This window comes from Falco rusticolus, chromosome W, assembly GCF_015220075.1.
Source record: "Falco rusticolus isolate bFalRus1 chromosome W, bFalRus1.pri, whole genome shotgun sequence".
In the NCBI taxonomy this organism is placed as follows: Eukaryota; Metazoa; Chordata; class Aves; order Falconiformes; family Falconidae; genus Falco; species Falco rusticolus.
In genome coordinates this window covers 23912673-23940051 of record NC_051209.1, presented here as the reverse complement: position 1 = coordinate 23940051, position 27379 = coordinate 23912673, and the positions used below count along the sequence as shown (strand labels likewise).

The 27379-nt window shown below is 37.9% G+C and overlaps 1 protein-coding gene across 1 annotated transcript; it reads right to left on the bottom strand.

Moving 5' to 3' along the window:
* Positions 1–1920: 1920 nt before the first annotated feature.
* On the bottom strand, positions 1921–22465 carry LOC119140738 (secretory carrier-associated membrane protein 1-like). Its single transcript, XM_037372271.1, has 6 exons — positions 22456–22465; positions 21376–21504; positions 16486–16645; positions 12933–13034; positions 4685–4802; positions 1921–2899 (listed from the first exon to the last, which is right to left on the bottom strand). The coding sequence occupies exons 1-6, from the start codon at positions 22463–22465 to the stop codon at positions 2741–2743; spliced, it is 678 nt and encodes a 225-aa protein (XP_037228168.1). The 3' UTR covers positions 1921–2740.
* Between the last annotated feature and the right edge of the window lie 4914 nt (positions 22466–27379).

Genomic DNA, 27379 nt, shown 5'->3' with positions numbered 1-27379 from the left:
TCAGACATGAAACAGAGGGACAGAAGAAGTGCATTTGTAGGGAACCATGACATTCACCAGGATGGCAGAGCATTGTTAGCAATTTACAAAATATACAAACATCCCCCAGATAAATAAAAACATATCCTACATTACAGATCAATGACTACAGACATTCCAGTGTTTAAACTTCATACTATGTACTCAATTTGCCACAATACTAAAAAATTAAAGCTTAAGTGCATGCCATACTCTGATAAATAAGACTGCAAAATCTAGTTTTAGTCGGGTACAAAATATTTTAACAAATATCATCAACCTTCTGTTGTCAAAGCTAAACTCAAACTTCTCCCTCCCTTTTGGGCTGCAAAGTATCAGAGGTTTCTGATTTTAACAATTCATGTATAACTGAATCTTCAGTTTCATTTAGGAGGTTTAAATGTGTACATTCAACCCATGTCATTACAAATCAACAGTCCCTATACACAGAACATTAAATATGTTTTCTCAAAGAGCAGTTAATCATTTTGGGGAAAAAAAAAGAAATCTACTTGCCAAATTCAAGTTTTATTCCTAATATTTTTTCCAGTATATATTATGGTAATGTATGTTATTATGCAATCTTAAAACTTAAATTAAATTGCAAGAACGATGTCCCTAGGATTCATATCCAAGAGATATCCAAGAGAATTGCTTAAATTTAGATTTAAAAGTAATCCATAGAAGAGTGCCTAGATACAACTCTCAAGTTAATGAAAAAAATTATGAAAAGAACAATCTTGATATACACCTGGTAGAAGTGTGATGCCTGATCTCAACAGAAAATGGTGACTTTTGTCTGGAAAGCTTTTAATAACATTCCACACAAATTTAAGTTAAATGATAGCATGTCCACTAGTATAGAATTTTAGACCCCCTATTACAGAGAATATTTAAATTACTTTTAACTTCATGATGCAAAGAATATTTAGAAGCAAGTATATTTATTAATACAAACTTCAGCATAGATGAAACTACTACATTTATCCAAATTCAAGTTGGATTTAAAGAAATTGGTAAAAGAAAGGACACTAATAGGGACTTCATGCTAACAGTACAATACTGATTCAGGGATTAAGCTAAGGGTTTTATTTTTTTGTAATGCTCTTATGTTATTAAGAATAGACTGTAGTGAAAAAGAATTAATTATGAAAATCTGTCCACATTCAGAATATGGAGGGGCCTCAGAGTTTTATGCTCAGTCTTACTAAAGGTAATTCACCTTAAGAGCTGAATTCATTTCAGCTACAGTGTATACTTATACCGGTTGTGGGATGTGATCCCTTCCTGTTTTAATTTTCTAAAATAGTTTTAAAAAAAACCCTAAGTATTGTGCAGAAGACTCATGAGGCAATCCAAGAATATCAAATAACCTTCAAAGAAGAGAAACATCACTTTATAGTAAGACCTGGTTAAATTTTAGGGTATTTTGATGGCATATACCATTATGGATTGTTCAGTTCCACAACACCAATTTAACCTCTTAGGCCTTCAGTTCAATAAGTTAAAATTTAACTTTGTGAAAGATGAAGATTTCTCACTTTTCTAATTCAAAAAAGTTTAAAAGCTTTTTTCCCCAGTTCAAATCACAGAGATGGCTGAATTACGTTAAAATGAAATCATATATCTGTTAAGCGTCATTGCTTAAAAAGCTTGATTTTAGACAATATTCCTGGTAGAAAATTAAATACTGTATATTTAGATTTTTGGACAAGTAAACACAGTGGCTGACAAGGCTAGAGATTTAGTACCACTGTTAAACAAATCTACACTAAAAAAATATTTTAAAAATCCCAAACACAACAAAAATACCACTGCATGTAAGAGGGAAGGGGGGCATGAAACTAGTGTTCCAAAGGGTTGTTTCTTTTCCAGCAAAATTATTACCACAACACATGAATATTGAAATTAAAAATAGCAAGTATATAATAATTTATTTCTGTGATTGAAACCATCAATTAACATCCTTAAACTGTACACTGTATTACACATTCTATTACAAGGAATGTTTCTGCACCATAGTAATTTCTCACAGGTAAAGAATACTCCATGGAAATAGATACAAACAAACACTATAATTATAAAGTGGTGCAGGTAAATCCTGGACCAAAACATTATTTAAAAAAGATCAGATAACAGTATTCATGCAAACTTACAGGTTTATATCAAAAGCCTTATCTTAAAAAAACCCAAGAAAATAATTTATAATATCTACTTGTATTTGTTCTCCAGCAGCTGCTGAAATTGCAAAAGCAATAGACAAATCTAACTTTCTATATCTCTCAGTCTATTCCACTTCTTATAGTAGAAATAGGGAAAACAGTTCTTACAAAGAAGAAAAAATTGATCCAAAGTGCTTTCCTGAAGTTAAAAAAAATACCAGTGAACCACTAAGGAAACCCCCAAATTCTTAATATATTTATTTGATTGTTATACATGATAATTCATCCTTAGGCCAATTGTTGAAATTATTTATCCTCCATAAAATATGAAAGGCTTTATATTCTGAAATGCAACATTTTCAAGACGGGCAAAGAATGGTTGTCTTTTTAATATAAATAAATTTATAATAAAATAAACAGTTCCCATTTTACCCATGCACAGCTGCAGAAAAGACAAACATGCTGTGTGTATTTTGATCTATGTTTTTAGAGAATATAAGTGACTGGAAAATAAAGTACAATCGAAGAGAACCATCATGACTTTTCATATTTCTCTACATTCAGTTACTCTTGAACACATTCTGAGCTGCAATGGTTGCTGCTGTTGATGTGGTGTTGGATGCAGTAGTTTGTACAGTTTTGTTGGACATCACTCCTGTTGCAAACTCCTGCTGTGCTTTCTCAAAACTAGCACCAGTTGTGCGGTAGAGACCATGCACCTAGGGAGATAGAAAAGCAGTGAAAAAAGTGTGCTGAGCCTTCCATTTCTTGGTAATCTCAGTCTCAAACACGAAGCAGAGCTCTGTGGTGGAGAAATCTGGTTTGCTCATATGTTTGGGAGGATCTGGAAATGAGTAAATAGACTTTTTTCCCCCCCAAATCCTACAACTTTTGATTGCACTGCTGTGCATGCACAGTTTGACTGTAGGGATACTTGTAACTTTTTACAAATTAAGGAGGTCTTGTAAGTCTTCACTAAAATGTATGTGGTATCTACTCTCTGAAATAACATATTTAAATACACAAAGAGACTGCATCCTTAGCATAATACAGGACCCATAGCCTGTAAAAGCACCTTCTTTCTCAATTTGTATACAACTTGGTATACTCATTAAAAGAGTTTGTAAGTGTGCATGTTAAAACAAACAGCAGGAAACAAAACCAAAAAAAGTACTTTTTAATCTACTGTGTCAATAACATGCTGAACTTTTTTCAACATCAATTTTTTAGAAACATCTTAATTTCTCTGATTGACATGGTTATAAGAACCTATTAAGCTAAGCTATGAGTGAACATTAAAAAGTATAAAATGTCCCAATAATGCAGATAAATATCCACTAGTGTGATGACCAGTTGCTCTGCATAATAAGCAAAGGTATTAAACAATATGACTTATAATCTCTAGTACAACAAAAAAACAAATCCTGAGTAACTTCCAAGTACCTGAGTATTAAAACTGAAATTCTATTTCTGATTCATATTCAGTGAAGTCATAATAAAGTTGTCAAATAATATTACGAAGACATTTTCATTCAAGTGTAGAAGGAAAATGCATGCTGTAACTTTTTTGTTATAAATGTGACTGTTTCTCATACACAAAGATATACCAGGTCATATCTGAGTATGCATGTTTTTTGAAAAGAATCCAGATGAATGTGGTAGAGCATAAAAAAATGCTCACCATACATTTTTATTGTTTATTTCTTTCTCCCATACCTGAGTATTTATGCAGAAAACAAGAAGGGACATCTCCAGGCTATTCTTAAAATTTCTAACTTACTGTAACTAGGCCAGAAGAGTTTGGGTATGTGAAAACCTTTAAGCATAACTCTAACTGAGGTTGAATTATTAGAATTGCCAGCACATCATCAGGAGATTTCTCAGTTACATTTGATTGAAACAACATAAAAAACTTACTAGCACATTAGTATCTAAACTTAGGATGGAATCCACAAAAAGAAACCAAGGGAGAAAAGCATCTTTGAGCTTTTATGCTATGCAATCATTAACTGACAGCAAAATGTTACAATAAGCAGAGAAATAAAAAACCTTTTCTGAGGTGCCAGGCATCTCCCTCTTCTACTGATTTTAATGGGAATGATTTTGATAAGAGCTGAAACTTAGCAATTATTTGAATCACAATTCACTCAGCCTGATGAATCACCACAGATTTGAAAATTGCAACCTGGCATCTACAGGTCCTACTTTAGTGTGCAGTGCATTCACATACCCTTTCATTGTGGCCTTACCTCCCAGCTTCTCTTATTCAAAGCTATCCTTTCCCATTTTAGTTTGCAGAAATAAGTGCACTGTAAAAACAGCATTTCATAACTCCATGACAGTATAGGCAAAAAAGTACTATAGAAGCATAGTTGTTAAAAGGTAAGGTACACCCCCAAGAATATCATTTAATCCCCATTACTTTGTGAGAGAGTACCTCTCAAGCAGGAAAGCGAAATCCACATCAAACATCGGAAACAAGAGGGGAATAATAAGTAACTTACCTTTTTAAACATAACTAATGAAATAACAGCAGATGCTGTGAAAAGTGCAGCTATGATTATCATCATAATGCCAACAGGGATACTCTTATTAAGACCAGTAAGAGATGAAATCCACCCACTGAAGGAAAAATAAAAGACAAATTTTACTAGCACAGTACATGAACTATTCAACCACAGGTATCATCAAGGGAAGTTTTATAACCTCCTGGTTTTGATCAGCTGAATATTTTTGAAGAAAAAGTCATGGAAATTATACATGAGCATATTTCTGTTCTATAATAAACTTGCACAGCTTAGTTGTCATTTTCTCAATGCATGCAGTGAAACTATAAGGAAAATTTTAGCAAAGATGATTAGCCTTGAAGAGAGTTGTGAAGAAATTAAGAGAGACATTAGAGAGTTGCTCATCAACCTTTTGGGTTTTTTTGGTCATACTGTCATTTCAAAATAATTTAGAACTACATGTTTATTTACATTTTCTCTTCATGGAAGATAAAACGTCCCTAATTCAAAAATGAAACAAAAACATGCCACACAGAGTTTCTATGTGGGAAAACTCATTTAGTAGTATCCACACAGTGATGCTTTCTCAATTGGGGTTAATATAATATTTTTTAAAGTAGATAGTGCCAGATTAATTAAGAGAAAAGACTGCTATATCACTATCTACTTCAAATATTTCCCCATTCTTCAAAATTGAAGCACCAATATAAAAGTACAATATCAAACTCGAAGCCACAAAAAGCAGGTTGTCTTAAGAAAAATAAAACATTAAGACAGAAAAGATTATTTCACCAAAAAGAGCAAAACATTTCTGTAAGCCCAAACAACTGTAAAACTTTCCTCTACTTGTTTCAAATTGCTTTGATATCCCCTATGTCCAACTGGACTCTACCAGAGAACTCAAAAATCAAAACTGTAATTAGCATCTTCTAATGATCTGGCTACTTTTCATACCCCTTCCCCAAGTATCTTTAAAAGCACACTCCACATGGAGAGTTGGCCCTCTAAAATTACTGTTTTACTTTGTTCATGTCAATTGAATAGTTAATGCTGTATCACTTATCTAAAGGATGACGCACCTATGTTTAATTAAAAGTCAGGAAATGTCCAAGGACCCTTATTGCCACATGACAGATGCACAGACTGCTAAGTCCTTGGGTTGGTTATCTTTAGAAGGGACGTTTTGTCTTAGATTTCTGTTGTACATGCAACGTGGCGAAGATGAAGACTTTAAATATGGCCGCTAAGGAATAGAGTCTGTGTAGAGACAATTCCTCAAGGACATTGCACAGGCGCGGGATATGTAAATGAATTATCAGAATTGTAATGAATATGTAAACGATTTCCTGGAAAACTAATGAATAGGTGTGAGTAGCTTGTATAAAGGGGGGACTGAAAAGTCCCCTCGGGGTGCATGACTTTGGTGGAGCGATCCCCCATGCACCCAGCGCTGCCGAATAAAGATAACCTCCGCTCGCCTGCATATTGCTGACTGATTCTTTAAATCAATTTGGCGACCCAGATGGGACCTGCTCGGCTCGGCTGCGGGACCCATTGAGAGCGGGGACTCCCTAGGGTACCCCCGGGGATTTTTCCGGAGGGGCTCCTCATCTCATCTGGATCACCGCAGGAGCAGACAAAGACTGCATCTTACGGAGCGAAGGTACTATCTTTATTCAATTATTATATTAATTGTAAATATTCTATAAATATTATATTTTAAACAGTACTGTTTCGGATTCTGATCTGGGACCAGTCCATCTGTAAAGCTGTCCGTAAGGTGTAAGATCATTGGATGCTTATGCAGGATGGCGTATACCGGGCAGCTAGCACCACAGGTATACATCTGATTCTGTTCTGGTACCTGTTCTGATATTAAGAAAATATCGGAACTCTGATTCTGTTTTGGTCGGGAGCCTAAAAAAAAAAAAAAAAAAGTTTGATAATACAGGATTAATAATTATAAGGTTACTAATAATAATTGTTATACTCATTTATGCTGGAAATGTGAGAACATTTCTTTATTAAGTATATTATAAATGTTGGTATGTGGTTATTGTCTTGAACATCCGAGGGGTGAATGTGAACCTCTATATGTTTTAAAGTGTATATGGTGTAAAGAATTATTTTATGTATGGTGGGGACAAGAAATTGAATGCCCTAACTGTAAGGTTTGGATGCCTTGGGATAAGAGAGAGCTGTAAGTGAAATTAGAGTGGTCTGTGGCTGGGATAGTGATTGAGATAATATGGGGGGAAAACAAAGTGGTGGAATAGTAATAAAGAGTCCGTTGGGATGTGTTCTAAGTCACTGGAAGGAAATAGGAGGGCAACCTGGAGGAAGTGTGAATAAGAGGACTTTGGTTAAGTACTGCAATCAGTGGTGGCCCCTGTATAAGTTAGGGGAGGGAGAGAAATGGCCCTTAAATGGGACACTGAATTATAATGTTTTATTACATTAACTGTTATTCTTGAGATGAGAGTAAAAATGGGATGAAGTAATGTGTGCAGATATGTTTGTGTGACAGAAGGAGTGTGGGATTAACATCACCTGATCTTTGATTACGGCTCTAGAAAAGGATAGGGAAAAACGGAGACCTAAACTAGAAAGATGTTCTTGTTGAAATTTTTGTGTAAACTAAAAAAAAAAAGAGAGAGAGCTCAGGTTGTGGTTCCTTCTGTGGAGCAACCAGAATGAAACATGTTGTAAGACAAAAAATTGTACTAATGTATGTAAGACATGAAGCAGGGGGTGGAGAGTCAAAGACCCTGTGAAAGTGTTAACATATTGGGGTGATTTTCTACAAATCCCCGTACCCACTTGAAGGTGCAACTGAGTCATGCTGGGCACATGGCAGGCTGTTTGCTGTTTGCCTGCGAAGGCATGATATGTAAGAACACAGGCTTAAAGCAACAAGTAGCAGATTTGCATTCAGGGTAAGAAAGAGTTAAAGTAGAAGTGCTGTTGCAGAGGCAGGCTTGTGTAACCTGCAGAGCAGGAGGAGCATCTCCTGCCCCGAATCCTTCTGATGGTTAGGAGGAGGGGGTTGCTGTTGCTGACAATTGAGCAGAAGGACCTGAAAATGTTACCCCAAGTGCTGCAGCATTTGCAGTAGAACAGGACCGGTAACGGCCCCTTTAGGGCAGGCAATGGGTCTGAGGAGAATAAAGGTGAATCTTTGATGGGGAAATTAGGAATGTCAGAATCGTGATGTAGAAAAGTTGATAGAAGGAACAGGGAACACGTATAGAAGGTGAGAGAAGAAGAGCTGGGCAGAAGTGAAAGAGTGAATCCCTCTCCTATGGGATCGGATCACTGTGCATATTGTAGGGAAAGTGGACACTGGAAGCGAGATTGCCCTGAGCTAAAGAACCAGCAAGGCGTTCTGGCGAACTAGGGACTAGGAAAAATGAGGTGGAATTTTTAGTGAATGCAAAACCAACTTATTTGATGTTAAACTTCAGTGAAAAGTATTTGTTACAGTTGTGGGGGAGCTGCTGGCCACCAGGAAAACATTCTGAAACCTTTAAAATACAAACTAAGAAAACAATAAGAATGCTAAATTCACCAAAATCTTTGTTGGGATGAGATTTATTAGAAGATCTGGACGTTTAAAGAAGGAGAAATGAAACTAAAGGCTAAAAATAATCAATTAATTGAAATCTTGAGCTTATCTTTAATTCAACAGAAAAGTGGAAAAGAAGACCTCCCTGAAGTAAAAGAAATCTATAACCAGGTATATCTGGAAATAAATTCCAGGTAAGGCAAAAAAAATGCTTTACCTGCTACAGTAAAAATGATAAGGGGAAGGCCTGTCTAGCTCAGGTAAAACAATATCCCTTGGTCAGCAGGGCTGTAGGGGATATTGGCATGAAAACTGAAATAAAATACACTCTGTAGTAGTTCTACTAATGTAAATCTGTGTGTTTTGCCATGACAGTGACTTGTTATGGGATGTGCAGATGAAACTCTGCATTGACAACGAAGTACAAGGAATAAGGTTGGTCAGGTGCCTCCTACCATAGTCAAGGGCAAGACTGGGTTGGCCTCTGTGTTTGCCACCAAGAAGAATCTTGAGCTCCGCTGTTGGCTGCAACCCAGTAGGCGTTGAGCGGTGGGAACATGTGCCATGCCAGACCCTGATGTGAGGAATGGCCCCCGCTGTTATAAGAGGGTCATCCAGGAAGGAAGAACGTAAGATGACCCATTGAGGCACTGATTTGGAGATTGGAAACTGCCTGGCTGACCACGAGGCCAGACGAGCAGCAGAGAAAGTAGGAAAAGAGGAATTATCCTTAATGCCAGACGGTAAATTCCAAACTGTAAGTGCAGATCAGGAACCAAACTATTCTAAAGAAGACCTAAAGCTAATTCAGGACATGAATCGTAAAATAAAATTAAATAAGTGGGCTTATTTGGCAGATGGCCGTATAGTGGTACCATCCAATTTAATATGGACCACAGCCCTAACAGAATATAATAAGACTCATTGGGGAGCTGATACTTTATATAAAAGGCTAAATCAAAAATTGATAGGGCAAAACTTATACCGTACAATAAAGCAGGTGACTCAGCAATGCGAAGTGTGTTTACATAATAATCCCAATGTAACAAATAGAATAAAACTAGTGAACATTAGTAGACGAAATTATCCAGGATAACAGTGGCAAGTTGATTTTTCTGAACTCCCAAGAAAAAGGGGGTGCCAATATTTATTAGTTATGACTGATACATTTTCAGGTTGGCCAGAAGCTTTTCCTTGTCAAACAAAGCAAGAGAGGTAATGAAGGGATTGTTGAATGAGATTATTCCCCGTTTTGGGGTACTGGCAACAATCTCTTCTGACAGAGGCTCACACTTTTGTGACAAAACAATACAAGTGAGTACAGTGTTAGGAATAGATTGGCAATTACACACTCCTTATAGGCCTCAAGCAAGTGGACAAGTGGAAAAAATGAACCGTTTAATTAAAAACAAATAGCAAAAATAAGGCAAGAAACAAATCTAACTTGGCTACAATCTCTCCCTTTAGCATTATTAAGAATCCGAACTAAGCCAAGGACAAAGGAAAATTTAAGCCCTTTCGAAATAGTATACAGGAGACCATATCAGTTACAATTTGCTGAACAAGATCTGAGACAGCTGGGAGAGGGATATTTGTGTGAATATGTGAAGGCCCTCCAGGGACAATTAGAGGTTATAAATAAACAGATATTGGGAGCAAGGGCCAGGGGGTTAGATCAACCAATCCACTCCTTTAAAACTGGTGACTATATGTATATAAAGACTTCTTCAGGGAAACCTTTAGAAGAAAAGTGGGAAGGACCCTATCAGGTGCTGCTGACAACCTTCACCGCCGTCAAGATAAGAGAACAACCAGCCTGGATTCACTACTCTTGGACAAAGAAGGCTTCTGAGAAATCACGGGCTGTCACCTCAGCAGGACCCATGAAACTACGATTTATTAGATCATAATTGTAATAGTAATAATTTTTTAAATTTTAATAACTTCTAGAAACACAATGGACTGTCAAAAGGATCAGGGATATTTGTGTAGAGTTATTCTGATCTTAATTGTAATAGCTGTAGAGATGTTAGAAACTGAAACATGGATAAACAATACCCGTCTTCAACACTCCAAAGAATTGTTAATGCCACGAAAGCTAAGGAATGCTGGATACGTACCTCTCTTCCTAAGGGAGGCCTGATAACACCCCTGTATGGGGTGGCCTCCCAAAACTGGAATTATCTAGATGGCAAATGGCCTACATGGCCAGACTTTTGGAAAAAACCAACCTATGGTGGAGGATATTACCTATTTGATAATAAAACTTATAAGTTGGGTCCCAGGTTTGATTTACAAATATTAAACCTAACCACCACAGTAGTTATGAAAAGTGATAATAACTGTCATTAGAAAGCTAAAACAAGACAGGAGGAACATGTCCTGGAAAGCCAGGACAAAATACTTGTTCCCAATCTGATGGATGGAATGATTAAACAGACATCCATAAGATATGGAACACGGTGCAGATCCTGCATGAAATTACTAAAGACAATTTCTCATGGAGTTTTGAAACTATATGGAACAAACTGACTTCGTGGTTACCTAATTTGGAATGGTTAAAGCATGCTTTTGTTATAATACTTATTGTAATAGTTTTAGGAATAATATGTATATTACTTCAATGTTTTGTTTGGTGCTGTCAAAGAATGATCATAAGGCATAATGATTTTTGTAGTTGCAAAAGAATTTGCAGAAGTTGTTAGAAAAGGGGGGAATGAATAGCGAATGCCGTACCACTTATCTAAAGGATGACGCACCTACGTTTAGTTAAAAGTCGGGAGATGTCCGAGGACCCTTACTGCCACATGACGGATGCACAGACTGCTAAGTCCTTGGGTTGGTTATCTTCAGAAGGGACATTCTGTCTTAGATTCCTGTTGTACATGCAACGTGGCGAAGACAAAGACTTTAAACATGGCCCCTGAGGAATAGACTCTGCAGGCACGAGATACGTAAATGAATTCCCAGAATTGGAATGAATATGTAAACAATTTCTTGGAAAACTAATGAATAGGTCTGAGTAGCTTGTATCAAGGGGGGACTGAAAAGTCACCTCGGGGTGCATGACTTTGGCGGAGCGATCCCCCATGCACCCAGCGCTGCCGAATAAAGATAACCTCCGCTCGCCTGCGTATTGCTGACTGATTCTTCAAATCACAATCAAGGTATCTATGAAAAAGCAAAATATTGGATTTGAGACCAAAAATAAAAACCCCAGGATTTTTCCTTACACTCCACTTCTAAAGCAATGATGTTTTGTCTGCCTTAAATACATTTGGAGGTTAGAAGAAAACCACTGATACACAGAAATATCATTACCCAGGTACATTAATGCCAGTCATAGCTCTCCATGCTATCAGTTGGCTGCTACAACCGTACTTTTTGTTAATTCAAGTTTGTTGAGGTTTTTTTTTCCAAGAAGGTTGAGTAATTGCCAATAGCTTTTCCTTGTAAAATCTAAATATTAGACCCTGAAGCTTCAAATAAAACTATATATAAAAATGCTTATATATTTATAAGCATCAAAATGAAATATCAACTATCACAGAATAAGAAGCTGACTCAGACAAATGAGTTTTTCACATATTATCAAAGGTATACCACTATATTCACCCAAATACAATGTTGACTCATTCTTCAAATTCTAGCCATAAGTTTCATTAGTAAGTATATTGATATAATTAGAAATAACTAATGATACAAAACAATAGTCAAACAGTATATTATTACAGCCTAAATTATTCTCATTTTCTTTAAATTTTACTTATTTTTTTATCCTAAATATAGAGCAAATAATATCTCCATGCACCACTAAAATAGGGGAGGGTAATATATAAAAGAATAGTTCAAAGTGGCTTACATGGAAACATAAAATTTTGACCAGCCTAATAACAGAAGTACCTCACACTCTTAGGGTATGTTTCACACACTTTTCCTAGTTAAGAGCACTCTAAAAAAGATTTTTTGAGTGCTAAATGTAACAATTACAGTGAACACAAGATTTTTTTTTAAAAAAACAGACAGACTGTATTGCAGTTGCTATGTCAAATACCAGTGTCTTGCAGACAGTACAACGCTACATAAATGTCATGGCTTAACACTAGCTGGTAATTAAGTACCATGCAGCTGCTCTCTCACTCCTCCCTCATCCAGAGACATGGGGAGAAGAGTTGGAAAGAAATGTAAAACCTGAGGGCTGAGATAAGAACAATTCAACAAATGAAATAAAATAAAAATGAAAACAATAAATGAAAACAATAGTAACAATGATGACAATAACAGTTAGAATGAAAAGGGGGAGGGAAAGAATAAGATCCAGAGGGAAAGGAAGAAAGGATCACGTGGTGCACAATGGAACTGCACACCACCCACTGACTGATGCCCAGCCAGTCCCCCCAAAAATGACCTGCCCGCCCTGGCCAACCCCCCAGGTATGACATCCCATGTATATACCAGGCGTGACATCCCATGGTATGGAATACCTCTTTGGCTAGTTTGGGTCAGCTGACCTGGCTGTGTCCCCTCCCAATTCCTTGTGCCCCTCCAGCCTTCTTGCTAACAAGGCCTGAGGGACTGAAAAGTCTCACATCAAAACCCAAACACAGCAGGGTACTAGCTCCTAAGAAGATAATTAACCCCATCCCAGCTGAAACCAGGACAATAAAACAGAATACTCACCAGTTTCCCCATCTTTGAAATCCTGCAGCTTGAAGTACATGTACAGCAAACTGACATATATATACAAAGAAGAACACAAAGAACCTGTATGAACTGTCACTCCTGAAAGAGGGGGGGGGGGGAAATTAAAGCAGCCAGGAAATGTATGACATTATGACATTTTACAAATACTGTAGTACCAATCTAATATTTTTTTTCTGCATTAACTAGAGGAAAAGTGCTTTGATTTATTGATGGTGACTTGAAATACCAGTAATCCTGTGGTTTTGTAGAGTGTTTATTTACAAGAGCTGCTGCTGCTTCTTTAACATAGTATTTTTGGCACTTGCACCTCTAACAGAGGTGAGAATAGCGAGATACTATTCCTTAGTGTTATGTTCAGCACACAGCATGACCTCTTAAGCTGAACATAGAACTTTTGCTACAGTGCATGAAGAACAAAAGTCTGCTCCACTTTCAGACTGAAATTCACAGTGCTGGCAGGTTGGGAAGAAAATATTTTACTTGTAAGAGGAAATAACATATAGTATGGAATTACTGAAACATAATGCAGATCAGAATACTGAAGCATCTGTTGTTTAAAAACAAAATATATAAAATATGTTTGCTGTTTAAATTACTAAAATGTTAGTCTGACAAAACCCTAAAGTGTTAAAAGTCTGTCAAAAACCCCACATATAAACATATGGGCAAAATATTAACAAGGACCTCAACGCATTACTATCAAAACTAATGAGTGCATGATATGCTTCCTACCAAAATTTAAAAGGAAGTAAAAATCAATTAATTCACGGAACCAGATTTTGCCAGTAATAGCTCTTTCTGCAGAAGGGAATTTGTTCATTTCTATTTATTCAACAAGTTCAGTTCAATAACTATTTCGTTTTCAGCTGAAGAAATGACTGAAAGTTGAATATGCAAGTAGTAGTTTTCCTTTCCCAAACAATATTCATTAAGAAACACTAAGGATTTACTACATCTAAAACCCTGAAAGATAACATCACACTGAACTCCACCAAATACGTAATAATAATTTAATATAAAACAACACTACTAAGAAAGAGTATGTAAGATTTATAATTAGTTAATGAAAGCTACCATTTTAAAATACTGGCAATTCTCTGTATTTTTAATTTATCTAAATTTGTACCCACATTGTAACCCAAGCCATGAACAAAAGTTAGACTAGTAAATGAAAAATACCCTTCTCATTTTTTAGCTTTAAGGATATAAGAATTTAGTGTATGAGCACATGCAAGTTAAACTATATGATTCCCCAAGAATGTGTGGGTACAGCAATATCTCTTTGGCTAGCAAGAAGAAACATCTCATTTAGCCTAAAGGTTACACTCAACTATATTTTATGGCGATCAATCTTTCTCTACAAAAATTAGTGCATTTAAACTGAGAACACCCTGATTCATTTCAATGTAAAAAATAATTCCCATGAAATACTGTAAGAGTACAGGAATTCAGAATCTTGACACGCTGATTTTCACAAAAAAACACAACTTAACTTTTGCATGCAAACTAACCATTCTATTTTTAAAGACTAAGATACCACACCTCAAACTTCTGAGGTCTTCAAAATCCAGATTGCTATATGCTAGGAAAAATACTGGAGTTAGATTACTATATACCTGGTCTACTCATTCTTAAGAATCTCAGTCTACTTCAATTACAAACACTGCAGGTCACTTAACAATTTAACAAGATTTTTTTAAGTGTAGAGTTTTATGAAGTTCATTAAGGAAGTCAAAACCTGAAGGCACCCTTAACTATTAACCTGCTTGTGAAGGGATAGAAATTTATTGAAAATTTTCCTTAAATCTGTTATCAGCCCAATACAGTTAAATATTTCTTACAACTATTATGTCAATTGTAGAAGCTATAAATAGAATAGAATAGAATAGTTCAGTTGGAAGGTACCTATAACGATCATCTAGTCCAACTGCCTCACTAATTCAGGGCTGACCAAACATTGGGCACGTTGTTGTTAAGGGCATTATCCAAATGCCTCTTAAACACTGACAGGCATGGAGCATTGACCACCTCTCCAGGAAGCCTGTTCCAGTGTTTGACAACCCTCTTGGTAAAGAAATGCTTCCTAATGTCAACTCTGAACCTCCCCTGATGCAGCTTTGCAGCTTTGAACCATTCCCACACATCCTGTCACTGGATACCTGGGAGAAGAGATCAGCACCTCCCTCTCCACTTCCCCTCCTCAGGAAGCTGCAGAGAGCAATGAGGTCACCCCTCAGCCTCCTTTGCTCCAAATTAGACAACCCCAGAGTCCTTAACCGCTCCTCATAGGACATTCCTTCCAGCCCTTTCACCAGCTTTGTTGCCCTCCTCTGGATGCATTCAAGGACCTTCACATCCTTCTTAAATTGTCGGGCCCAGAACTGCACACATTACTCAAGGTGAGGCCGCACCAATGCTGAATACAGTGGGCTAATCACCTCTCTTGACCAGCTGGTTATACTGTGTTTGATGCACCCCAGGATGCAGTTTGGCCTCTTGGCTGCCAGGCCACACTGCTGACTCATATTGAGCCTGCTGTCAACCAGCACTGCCAGATCCTTTCCTGCAGGGCTGCTCTCCAGCCACTCCTCTCCCACTTTATACTTGTGCCCGGTGTTACTCTGTCCCAGGTGCAGAATCTGGCATTTCGACTTGTTACATTTCATGCCACTGATGATTGCCCAGTGCTCCAGCCATCTAGATCCCTCTCCAATGCCTCTTGTCCCTCGAGAGAGTCAACAGCATCTCCCAGCTTCGTATCATCAGCAAACTTGCTAATGATGCATTCAGGTCCTGCATCCAGATCACTGATAAATATATTGAACGTAACTGGCCCTGGAACTGAAGGGGGCCAGATGATGTCTGGGAAGCTGAAATCTCCCATAAGGACAAGGGCTACTAATCCAGATATTTCTCCTAATTCCCTATAGAATAACTCATCAGTGCTATCATCCTGGCTGGTTGATCAGTAGTAGATACCCACTACGACATCTTTGTTTACCATCCTCCTAATCCTCACCCAGAGGCTCTCAACCACATCATCACTAACTGTAAAGGCTGTACAATCAAACCTCTCCCTTACAGTGCAACTCCTCCACCTTGTCTGCCCTGCCTATCCCTCCTGAACAGCCTTCCATCCCAGCACTCCAGTCCTGGGAGTCATTCCACCAAGTCTTGCTAATACCAATGATATTATAGCTCTTGGAACAGATCAATGCTTTCAGTTAATCCAGCTTGTTTCTCATATTGTGTGCACTCATGCAAAAGCATTTCAGATGTGCTTTTGAACCATCCATGCTCCCAGGAGCAAATATTTTAAAAATATTTTAAAGGACATTCTATGATACTCCTAATTGTTGCCATCGACATTTCAGATACAGCAACTGAATTATTGGCAAACATTCTACTTGTTTCTAATGAAATTGTGTTAAAGGATTATCATAATGATAAACAAGCAAATTCTGGAATGTTAATGCATTTCAGTAAGTAGTATGTTTTTAAATATATTAAGTCAAGCTGAAGTTCTTACCTGAAAGCTCCATAAAGTGGTCTGTACCAGCAGACAAAAGAACAAGGGGTAAAAAGCAAGAACCAGAGGATACTCAATCCAAAATCAACCCCTCGTGTAGCATCAATGTAAAACCAGGCCAAACATCCAAAGATATTAAGAAATAGTGTAACTGTATTGACTGTAAAAGCAAAAAAGTATTAATTAAATTATGTTCATATTAATACATTATTACAACTGCTAAAGTAATACTCAAACTGTGCATGTTTTAAAAAAACCATAAGCATGCTGACAATAAATCAATATCCTCTCTCAGCCATAAGCTGATTTTTATAGTCTTCTAACTTTCAGGTTAAAGCCAGTATTCACAAGTGAAAGTACTGAACATGAAAATTCAAGTAGTATCAGATGTATATCAAAGAAAAAAAAAGTTCATAAAAATGAAATATTTTCAAACTTAAAATTATGAAAAAAAGAGGTTTCTACAGCTGCAATAACTGATACTTCTTCTACAGCAATTACTGCATACAGATATTTGCACTTTTTTAACATGCTGGTTATTTATTTTCTCTTACAATCAGGCAAGTAAATGAGTGCAGGACTGTCAGCCTTAATATTACAATACAAAACTACTAGATTTTATTATTATTTTTTTAGAGAAAAGCTTATAATTTCTAGAAAATAAATAATAAATTTAGCACTGTAAACATTCTAATTTCAAAGGAAATTTTCCCCCAAAATATCTTTTAATGAAAAGCTGTCTTACATGTAATAAAGCAAAAAATCATACTTCGTAAAAGTGTTTCTCAGTAAAACAAGATCTGCAAGAAGCTGTTATACATCCTTTAATACATACTGCATATTCAAATATTTACTGTAACATTGGTCTTAAACATCTGCCTTATTGGTGCTCAGTTCTTAGCTCAATACTGACATTTTCTCATTGGCAGACCTTGTTACAGGTTAACTACTGAATTTCTACTAAAGAAAATGCATTGGCATTACAATTTCAGTTTATTTCAAATACATTTAGTCCTTGGAACAGAAAAAGATACAGCAGTAGTAAGAAACATTGCAGCTACCACTTTCATGCTATCTGGCACAGACGTTAGCTCTGCCAGACTTAAAAGATGAACATGAATTTATGTCTTTATTCAGCAATAACCAGTGATTCAGGAGAGATTTTGCTATCTCAGAGGACAGTTTCTAACCTTGTCAACCAGGATACAGTATGTATAGCTGAAAGTGCACAAGCAACTCCTTGCAGCAACGATTTTTTATTTAAGTCTAGAGAAACATTCTCATCATTCTACTGGAAGGTAAAGGCAAACAGAAGAATCATAGAATCACAGAATGGTATGGGTTGGAAGAGACCTTTAAAGGTCATTTAGTCCATCCCCCCTGCAATTAGCAGGGACATCTTCAACTAGATCAGGTTGTTCAGAGCCCTGTCCAACCTGACCTTGAATGTTTCCAGAGATGGGGCATCTACAACCTCTCTGGGAAACCTGTTCCGTTGTTTCACCACCCTCACTGTAAAAAATGTCTTCCTTACATGTAGTCTGAATTGATCCTCTTTTATTTTACAACCCTTACCCCTTGTTCTATCACTACAGTCCCTACTAAAAAGTCTGTCTCCATCTTTCTTATAAACCCCCTTAAAGTATTGAAAGGCTGCAATAAGGTCTCCCTGGAGCTTCTCTTCTCCAGGCTGAACAGCCCCAACTCTCTCAGATTTTCCTCATAGGAGAGATGTTCCAGCCCTCTGATCATTTTGTGGCCCTCCTCTGGACCCGCTCCAACAGGTCCATGTCTGTCTTGTACTGAGGACTCCAGAACTGAATGCAGTACTCCAGGTGGGGTCTCACCAGAGTGGAGTAGAGGGGAAGAATCACCTCCCTCGACCTGCTGGCCATGCTTCTTTTGATGCAGCCCAGCATACGGTTGGCTTTCTGAGCTGTGAGCAGACAGTGCTGGCTCATGTCCAGCTTTTCATCCACCAATACCCCCAAGTCCTTCTCTGCAGGGTTGCTCTCAATCCCTTTGTTCCCCAGCTTATATTGATACTGGGGGTTGCCCCAACCCAGGTGCAGGACCTTGCACTTGGCCTTGTCGAAGCTCATGAGGTTCACGTGGGCCCACTCCTTGAGCTTGTCCAGGTCCCTTTGAATGGCATCCTGTCTCTCAGGCATGTCAACTGCACCATTCAGCTTGGTGTCATCTGCAAATTTGCTGAGGGTGCACTCGATCCCACGATGTCACTGATGAAGACATTAAACAGTACTGGTCCAAATACAGACCCCTGAGGGACACCATTTGTTACTGATCTCCATCTAGACATTGAGCTTTTGACCACTACCCTCTGGATGCGACTATCCAACTAATTTGTCATCCACCAAATAGTCCATCCATCAAATACATATCGCTCCAATTTAGAGAGAAGGATGTTGTGGGGGACCATGTCAAAGGCCTTACAGGAGTCCAGAGAGGTGACATCCATAGCTCTTCCCTTGTCCACTGATGTAGTCACTCCATCGTAGAAGGCCACTAGGTTGGTCAGGCAATATTTGTCCTTGGTGAAGTCATGCTGGCTGTCTCAAATCACCTCCCTGTCCTCCATGTGCCTTAGCATAGATTTTAGGAGGATCTGTTCCATGATCTTCCCAGGCACAGAGGAGAGGCCGACAGCTCAGTAGTTCCCAGGGTCCTCCTTTCTACGCCTTTTAAAAATGGGTGCAATGTCTCCCTTTTTCTAGTTGCTGGGGTCTTCACTTGACTGCCATGACTTTTTCAAATATCATGGAGAGTGGCTTGGCATCTACATTAGCCAGTTCCCTCAGGACTCTGGGATGCATCTCGTCAGGTCCCATAGACTTATGTATGTTCAGGTTTCTCAGGTGGTCTCAAACGTGATCTTCTCTTACAGTGGGAGGGACCTTGTTCCCCCAGTCCCTGCCTTGAGGTCCATCCACTTGAGAGGTGTGGCTTAAATAAGCCCTAAATCAACTTAGTGGAAAAAAATCTTAAAGCAAAAAGGCCCCATTAATGCATAAAGGGCTGAAGGAACTCGAAACACATTTCCCACAGACAATTCATATTTTCCTCCAAGACTCACCAGAAAAAAATGTACTTTTAAACAAAGAGCATTTAATGCATCTACATATCTTAGCACTGTTCTAAGAGGTTAGGAAAGCAACTCATTTCCGAATTTGTATGCCTCATAAAGCACAACAAAGGTTACAAATCCAAATACCTACCTTTCTTTGATGAATATGAGAAAGCTTACTAAGGGGTATTCTTTCTTTTTCTAGTCAATATTGGAAAACAGGGAGACCCCCCTAGATTACTAGAAAAGTCCACATTCTGGTGGAGTTTGAACTTTCTAAAATTATTACTTCTTTTTTTTTTTTTTTTGGTAATTGCAGTTACGATAACAGGACAAGTTTTAAAAGAACACCATCACTGCAGAAGAGGGTTGAAACAATGTCACAGCCACTACTGACACTTATTGCACAGTAAAACTGGTAACATAGGGGTCTACTTCACTACTGTCATGTAGAATCTCAGCTGTAAAAACTGAGTATCAGGCAAGCTACAGATGAAGACACAAGATTTTGCTGACAGTTCTCCCTTCACTCCACTTGCCCTTCTCTCTGCCTGCTTTAAGCTACAGAGAGATATTTGTTCTTTGAGATAATGCTTTCACTAAGTGACGTAAATAACCTTTGCTGTTGTATGAACACACAGGTGTTTTCATGTTCAGGGTAATGTTTTCAAGTACCTTCAACCTACTTGACTCTTCAAATTCAACCCTGATACAAGTTATTAGAAGATAATGACCACCTGAGAGTTGAAATGACCTAAGGCTTTGGCAAAAGTCTGCATCATGCAATGTCTAGATGACATTTATGAGTGACTAGTCCCACCTTCTACAGTGGATTTACTTGCTTATTTAAAGATTAATGACCCAACAATGAATACAGAAAGCTGTGAATTACGATTAAGTGGAATTCACTTGATTCAATGCTGACTGCTCATTTTATGTTTTTCAATTACATTGTTCAATCACAGTAATAAGACTACCAGATTAACAAATAAAATTATGCAGATTTGCTAACTAAATCTGGAGCATTGAAAAAATACAGAAGAGTTCTGAAATTCATATCCCCTTAGTATGCTAAAAATATATTAATGGCATCAAAGCACCTAAATCTTTGGAATTTCATCACTCGGTATTTATTAGGCTCTCACCACACTGGACAAGGCAGAAGAAACAAATGTTGTGGCATTTGTACATTTGGTGCATCCAGCATTTCTCTAGTCAAAGCATAGCACCTGAATGAGGGCAAAATTAACCCCACAAAGACTGTAGAGCACTTTTGGTATACAAAGGATAGTTGTAACATGGACTGATTCTTTATCTAATTTACTTTATACTATTTTTCTTTAAATAGACTAAAATGATATTGTTTCCACTATAGACTAAAACTATGCTAAACTATATACAACTATGTCTATTATAAAGCAAATTGATATTACACTTCTTAAACTCACAAGTCTATTGACACTGATTGTGAATTATATTTCTTAATATATAAGCTGATTTTAAAAACAGTAAAATTATTTCTAAGGTAATAAATGGTCAAAGATCATTTTACAGCAACAGGGATATTTAAAAAAGAAAACTGCAATATACTATAACAAACTGCCTTAGGGTAATCCTCTCCCTTTTTTTCTATGGAAGTTTCTATGAAATAATCCAATACTTTTAAGATTGAAGCTAACAAAAATATTTCACTTCAACATTTGATTTCTGGATTTAAAACAATTTCTCATTACAGATGTTGCAAAAGCCAAAGTAGCAGGTATGTTTGAATAGGCACTTTTTCTTTTCTTTTAAAAAATACTTACACATCCATAAATAGTACATAATCTTTACTGTCTTCTGGAATTCTACAGGAATGTCTACAGAAAAGTCCTGGTAGAAACATGGACCCACTGGAAAATTCTCAGGAAGAGGTGGCCAGTTATTTTTTCTATCTGTAAAACAGGAAAAAGAAAAAAAAAGAAAAAACAGCACTTTATAATACAGTTTAAATCCCTGTATACTAGAAAGAGATACACATTTGGACTTGTTCAAATTGTTTTATGCACAAGTTTCACGAGTGTATGAATAACTTGAGCTACCAAACCCCAAGAGTTTTATTAGCAATCCTCACACAATACTGAAAATAAACTTCAGAAATAAAAGACAATGAAGTGCAGACAGATGAAATTACAATATTTTATCTATGTGAAAGATTAAGCAGGCATCTGACAGTTCCTATAAAGTAATGAGAAAAGATAATTCTTCACAAAATTTCTCAGAGTTCCCTGACTTATAAATGCACATTTCCCTAAGTCCTACCACACTCTCATATTTTGTGGAACAGAGGGGACTGAAAAGCATTCTCCATTCTTACAGTCTTGATATTTCTAACACCTGGATATCTCTAACACTTAGAACTAGTTCCCAATACAGTTTACAGCCAAAGCTTTACCTAAAATCCCATAAGCCTGAAGAAAGGCAGCTATTTAAATGATCTAAACTACTTTTTTGTTACAAGAAGCCCTACGGCACCAATATATTTTGATACAGTTGTGTGACAGAGTGAGGACATCACAAAAGACAACACAATATCAGACACTTGGATTTCCTGTATGCTGATCTGCTCACAGACTAGAGTATACATTCTGCTGAACACAAGTCATACCAAGCATAGACTCAGAGATTCAACTGAGAGAACTGCAACAAACCTTTACCGTAACATTTCAAATTCTGGATGTAAGAGATACATTAATCACCATATTCCAAAAGTGGAGCTGAACTAGTGACTAACCTAAAGGCACCTTTATTTGAAACTATGATGAGGTTTTGCTTGCAGTTTTTATCTTTAACCATATCTTTACTAGCAGTTCATCTGGTAAAAACAGAAAACTTGCAAAACTTACACACTTGCATTATTTCTTATTTCTTTCCCCACTCAGACAAGATGAAGTTGACAGTTCTGTCCAAACAGGTCCAAAGCACTAAGTATCTGTTAAATTTCCTGCCTCTTCCACTGAACATTTTTTATCAAGCCTTTTAGAGTAGGGGATTTACAGAGGGAGCATACAGAAGGTAATCAAGTAATATTCCCATCCATATTAAAAACTTCTTTGGGATTTCTTATATGAAAAATATTTTATAATAATTCAGATCATTCTGTAGTATATGGTTATTTCTTTCAGGACAGACAGTGTCAAGATAGAGTCACAGAAAAAATCAGATATCTGATGATAGTTCAAGTTCTTACTTAAGAATTTTATTTGATGTGCTTTCCCACCCCTGTGGCACAGGTTTCAAAATTTTCAACTAAGACTGAAAGACAGCTTGGTGAGATTGTTTGAGATCAAAAACCAAGTGGCCTTTTTCTAAATACACTTTGGATACTCATATTCCAAGATTGTATCTTGATAAGCAAAGAGCTAGCTCAGTTATTTCATTCAATGCAACAAATTACCATCTCAAGGCCTATTAACATAACTTTAATGGCATGCCTACATTATGAATGCAGACACCCCCGAACTAGCTTCATGCAAGCCCAGAAATGGATTTTCAGGCATGCCCAAATGAACTAGCTGAAATAGGAAGCAGCACACTTTAATAAGCTAAAGTGCAATACTGCACAGGACCTGAGCAGAGAAGACCAAAGGCATTGAGCTGAGCAGACCTACTAGCTTGAAAATTTGTAGCCAATTGCATATGAAAACAGTGTCCTAGATGTGCATCCAGCATCTTAAATCAAATGCAAATAGCTAGAGTACTGTTGCAAAAGACCTTGCCCTCCAATCAAAAAATCTCTACAGTGTTTCCAAGAGTGTGCAAAAGAAAAAAAATCAGAAGGAAAAGAATATTGTTCTCCTCAGTAACAACATACAATTTCTGGTTTGCAGCATCTTTTATGCAATCATTTGGCAAAATTCCAATATCCTCTTTAAAGCTTTAAGAGCTCTCTCTATTCAGCCTTCCTAAAGAATCCTTTAGATTCTTCACGGACTCTTCAAGCACTTTGATGTGAACAACTGCAACCTAATAACACAGTCCATATCCATTTTAGAAATATCCTGAAGCATACACGGGGTATCAGAGTTATGTTCTACAATACAGATGAACAAAACTGTCCCTGAAGCCTGGAAGAGTCAAGTCATCAATCCAGACCATAACATAAGTTAGTGAAATTAGATGAAGAGCAATATATGGAGAAGGAATTGAAATAAAAATGAAAAAAAAAATCATTATCTGGGAGAAGAGGTACAGAGATTAATAAAGAGACTGAAAAGAATAAATACTGAGAAAATAAAAATGCTTTAATGTAGGGACAATATCACCGTGATTCTTTTCCTTAGAAGAAAAATAGCAATTCCCCATTCCCAGCTTCTAGCATATGACTGGCATAAATTTCCCTGAGAATTTGAATTACTAAATGATTATGCAATCTGGAATTGTACCACAGGAGCAAAAAAACCAGCACATGAAAAAACAAGAGTCAGAATTCTAGATACAAGTGAAAAGATGACACAAAGTCAACCTTGCATACAGTGTTTTGGGTTTTTAGTTTTGTTTTCTGTTTTTTTTCTAACTTCAGTCTTAAGTTTTTCCTTTTGAAAAGGAATATTCCCATAGATCTATTTCTAGAAAAGTATCTTCAGTTAAGAGGCTGTAAATCTTCTCATTTGTGAAACTGCAGTACAAAAACTGATGGTTTCACATAGCACACTTACAGTTTGTCTCAAAATGACATAAGGATCTTGACTGTTGGTTCCAGTGTCATATGAAAAAATAAATAAAAGATTAATAATAGAATAAATCCTTCTGCTATTTGCATAGAATATTGTGTCTGTAACATACCAAAAGATAAGAAAATATTTCAAAATAGGAAAGTTCTCCCACAGCTATAAATGCTGACAGAAGAGAGACCAAAGAGATGTTCCTTGTGAAGTTACTTTTACTTCTTCTCAAACTGCTTACTTGGATATTAGCCTTAAATAAAAATAGCTGATAGCAGAGAGCAACATGTAACATATGACTGTTGTGACTTAACCCCAGCCAGCAACTAAGTACCATGCAGTCAATCAACCACTCCCGCCCACCCCGACCCCAATGGGATGGGGAAGAGAATCAGGAAAAAGGTAAAACCCATGGGTTCTGATAAGAACAGTTTAATAATTGAAATAAATTAAAAATAATAATAGTAACAACAACAACAATAATTGCAATAAGAGGAGAGGGAGAGAAAAGAATAAAACCCAAGGGGGAAAAAAAGTCATGCACAATACAATTACTCACCATGTGCTAACCGATGCCCAGCCAGTCCCCAAGCATTGATCAGTGGCCCCCAGCCAACTCCCCCTGGTTTATATACCAAGCATGACATTCTATGGTATGGAATATCCCTTTGGCTAGTTTGGGTCACCTGTCCTGGCTGTGTCCCCTCCCAATTTCTTGTGCACCTGCTCGCTGGCAGGCCATGGGAAACTTGAAAAGTCCTTGACTTAGGGTAAGGACTACTTAGCAACAACTAAAACATCAGTGTGTTATCAACATTATTCTCATACTAAATCTAAAACACAGCACTGTACCAGCTACTAGGAAGAAAATTAACTCCATCCCAGCCGAAATCAGGACAGTAGCCACCCCATATTCCATACCATTTCCATCATGCCCAGGTCCATCCCACACATCCCTGTTAACCACCATCACATTTCCAGTAACACGATATGTTCATATATACACACACAGAGATATCATTCCCTTAGTCTATGAGCCATCCCTCTAAAATGTCCATTCAGTTTGTTTAGTCCATGACTTTGGGCTCCATATGTCGTAACAGTCCTTCAGGGCAGGAAAGATGGTGTGTGGTGTTGGACTGTTGCAGGTTGAAGCTAGTTCTGATTCCATCACCTGCTCTACTTCTCCTGTCTTGCTAAAGTTCAATCTTAATTAATGTAACTTCATTAATGTCCCTCGGGAGTCAGGTTCAGATCGCCAAATCCGGAGTGGCTTAGATGGGAGCCGTGAGGTACCCAGTGCGGTGATGGGCATGTAGCCGCCATAGAAGTGATAATATACAGTGTTGTATAGCATTTAACATCAGAATTTAATTCATTGGCTATTCTCCCAAAATCAAATCCCCTTGAGGCATACATCGAACTTCCCCATCTACCTACATTACCCACCAAGTGCATCCAGGTCTTTGAGCAAATGCAATCCCATGGATGGATTTCCCTTTGCCTGAGGCAGGAACGACCCACACTGTTTTCCCAACATATTTCTAAGGTGCACTACAGGAATTTTAACCCCCTCTACAGTACATAAAAGCTTTGACTGGCCAGGGCCAGCTCGATTGGCAGATCCCCTAGCACTGCCTAACTAGGTGACTTTTGCTAAATGTGCATCTCAATGTTTGAAAGTTGCACCACCCATTGCTCACTGTGGTCTTTAACAGTCCATTACATCATTCGAATTTCCCAGAGTCTGGTGCATGGTAGGGAATGTGATATACCCACTAAATGCCATGATCTTTGGCCCAGGTGTCTATGAGGTTGTTTTGGAAATGAGTCGCATTGTCTGACTCAATTCTTTCTGGGGAACCATGTTGCCATAAACACTGCTTTTAAAGGCCCAGGATAGTGTTCTGGGCAGTGGCATGGGGCTCAGGGTATGTTTCCAGCCATCTGGTGGCTGCTTCCAGCACTGTAAGCACATGGCACTTGTCTTGGCAGGTTTGTGGGAGTGTGATATAGTCAATCTGCCAAGTCTCCCCATATTTATATTTCAGCCAACGTTCTCCATACCAGCGAGGCTTTAACCGCTTGCCTCACTTAATTGCATCACGATTCACATTCATGAATAACCTGTGCGACAGTGTCCATGCTCAAGTCCACCCCTCGATCACGAGCCCATCCATATGTTACATCTCCTCAATGGCCTGAAGTGTCATGGGCCCACCGAGCACCTTTATGTTGCAAATCTATATCTACCTGAGCCACTTCAATTTTGGCTGCCTGATCTACCTGTTGGTTGTTTAGATGTTCTTCAGTGGCCTGACTCCTGGGTACATGAGCATCCATGTGAAGTACCTTAACAACCAGGTCCTCCACCTGGGCAGCAATATCTTGCTATAGTGTGGCAGCCCAGATGGGTTTACCTCTGCTTTGCCAATTACTCTGCTTCCATTGCTGCAACCACACCCACAGGGCATTTGCCACCATCCATCAGTCAGTATAGAGGTAAAGTATTGGCCATTTTTCTCCTTCAGCAATGTCTAAAGCCAGCTTGGATAATGCCAAAATGACTCAATTCACTTTCTCCTTCAGCAGTTTCTGCAACTTGTTGTAGGGGGCTCCATACAGCTCCCACCTCTGATGCTTTCCTACAGTATGGCAGGACCCATCAGTGAACAAGGCATATTGCTTCTCATGTTCTGGCAATTTATTATACAGTAGAGCCTCTTCAGCATGCGTCACCTCCTCCCCTCTAGTGACATTCCAATATCTTTGTCTTCTGGCCAGTCCATGATCACTTCCAAGACTCCTGGATGACTGGGGTTTCCTATTTGAGCACATTGTGTGATCAGTATGACCCACTTGCTCCACGTAGCATCAGTTGCATGATGTGTAGTGGAAACCCTCCCTTTGAACATCCAGCCCAGCACTGGCAACCAGGATGCCAGGAGGAGCTGCGCTTCAGTATCGATTACTTCTGAAGCAGCTCGAACCCCCTTCATAAGCTGCCAGTATCTCTTTTTCAGTTGGAGGATAGTGGGCCTCAGATCTTCTCTATCCCTGACTCCAAAAGCCCAAGGGTCTAGCTTGAGTCTCCCCTCGTGCTTTC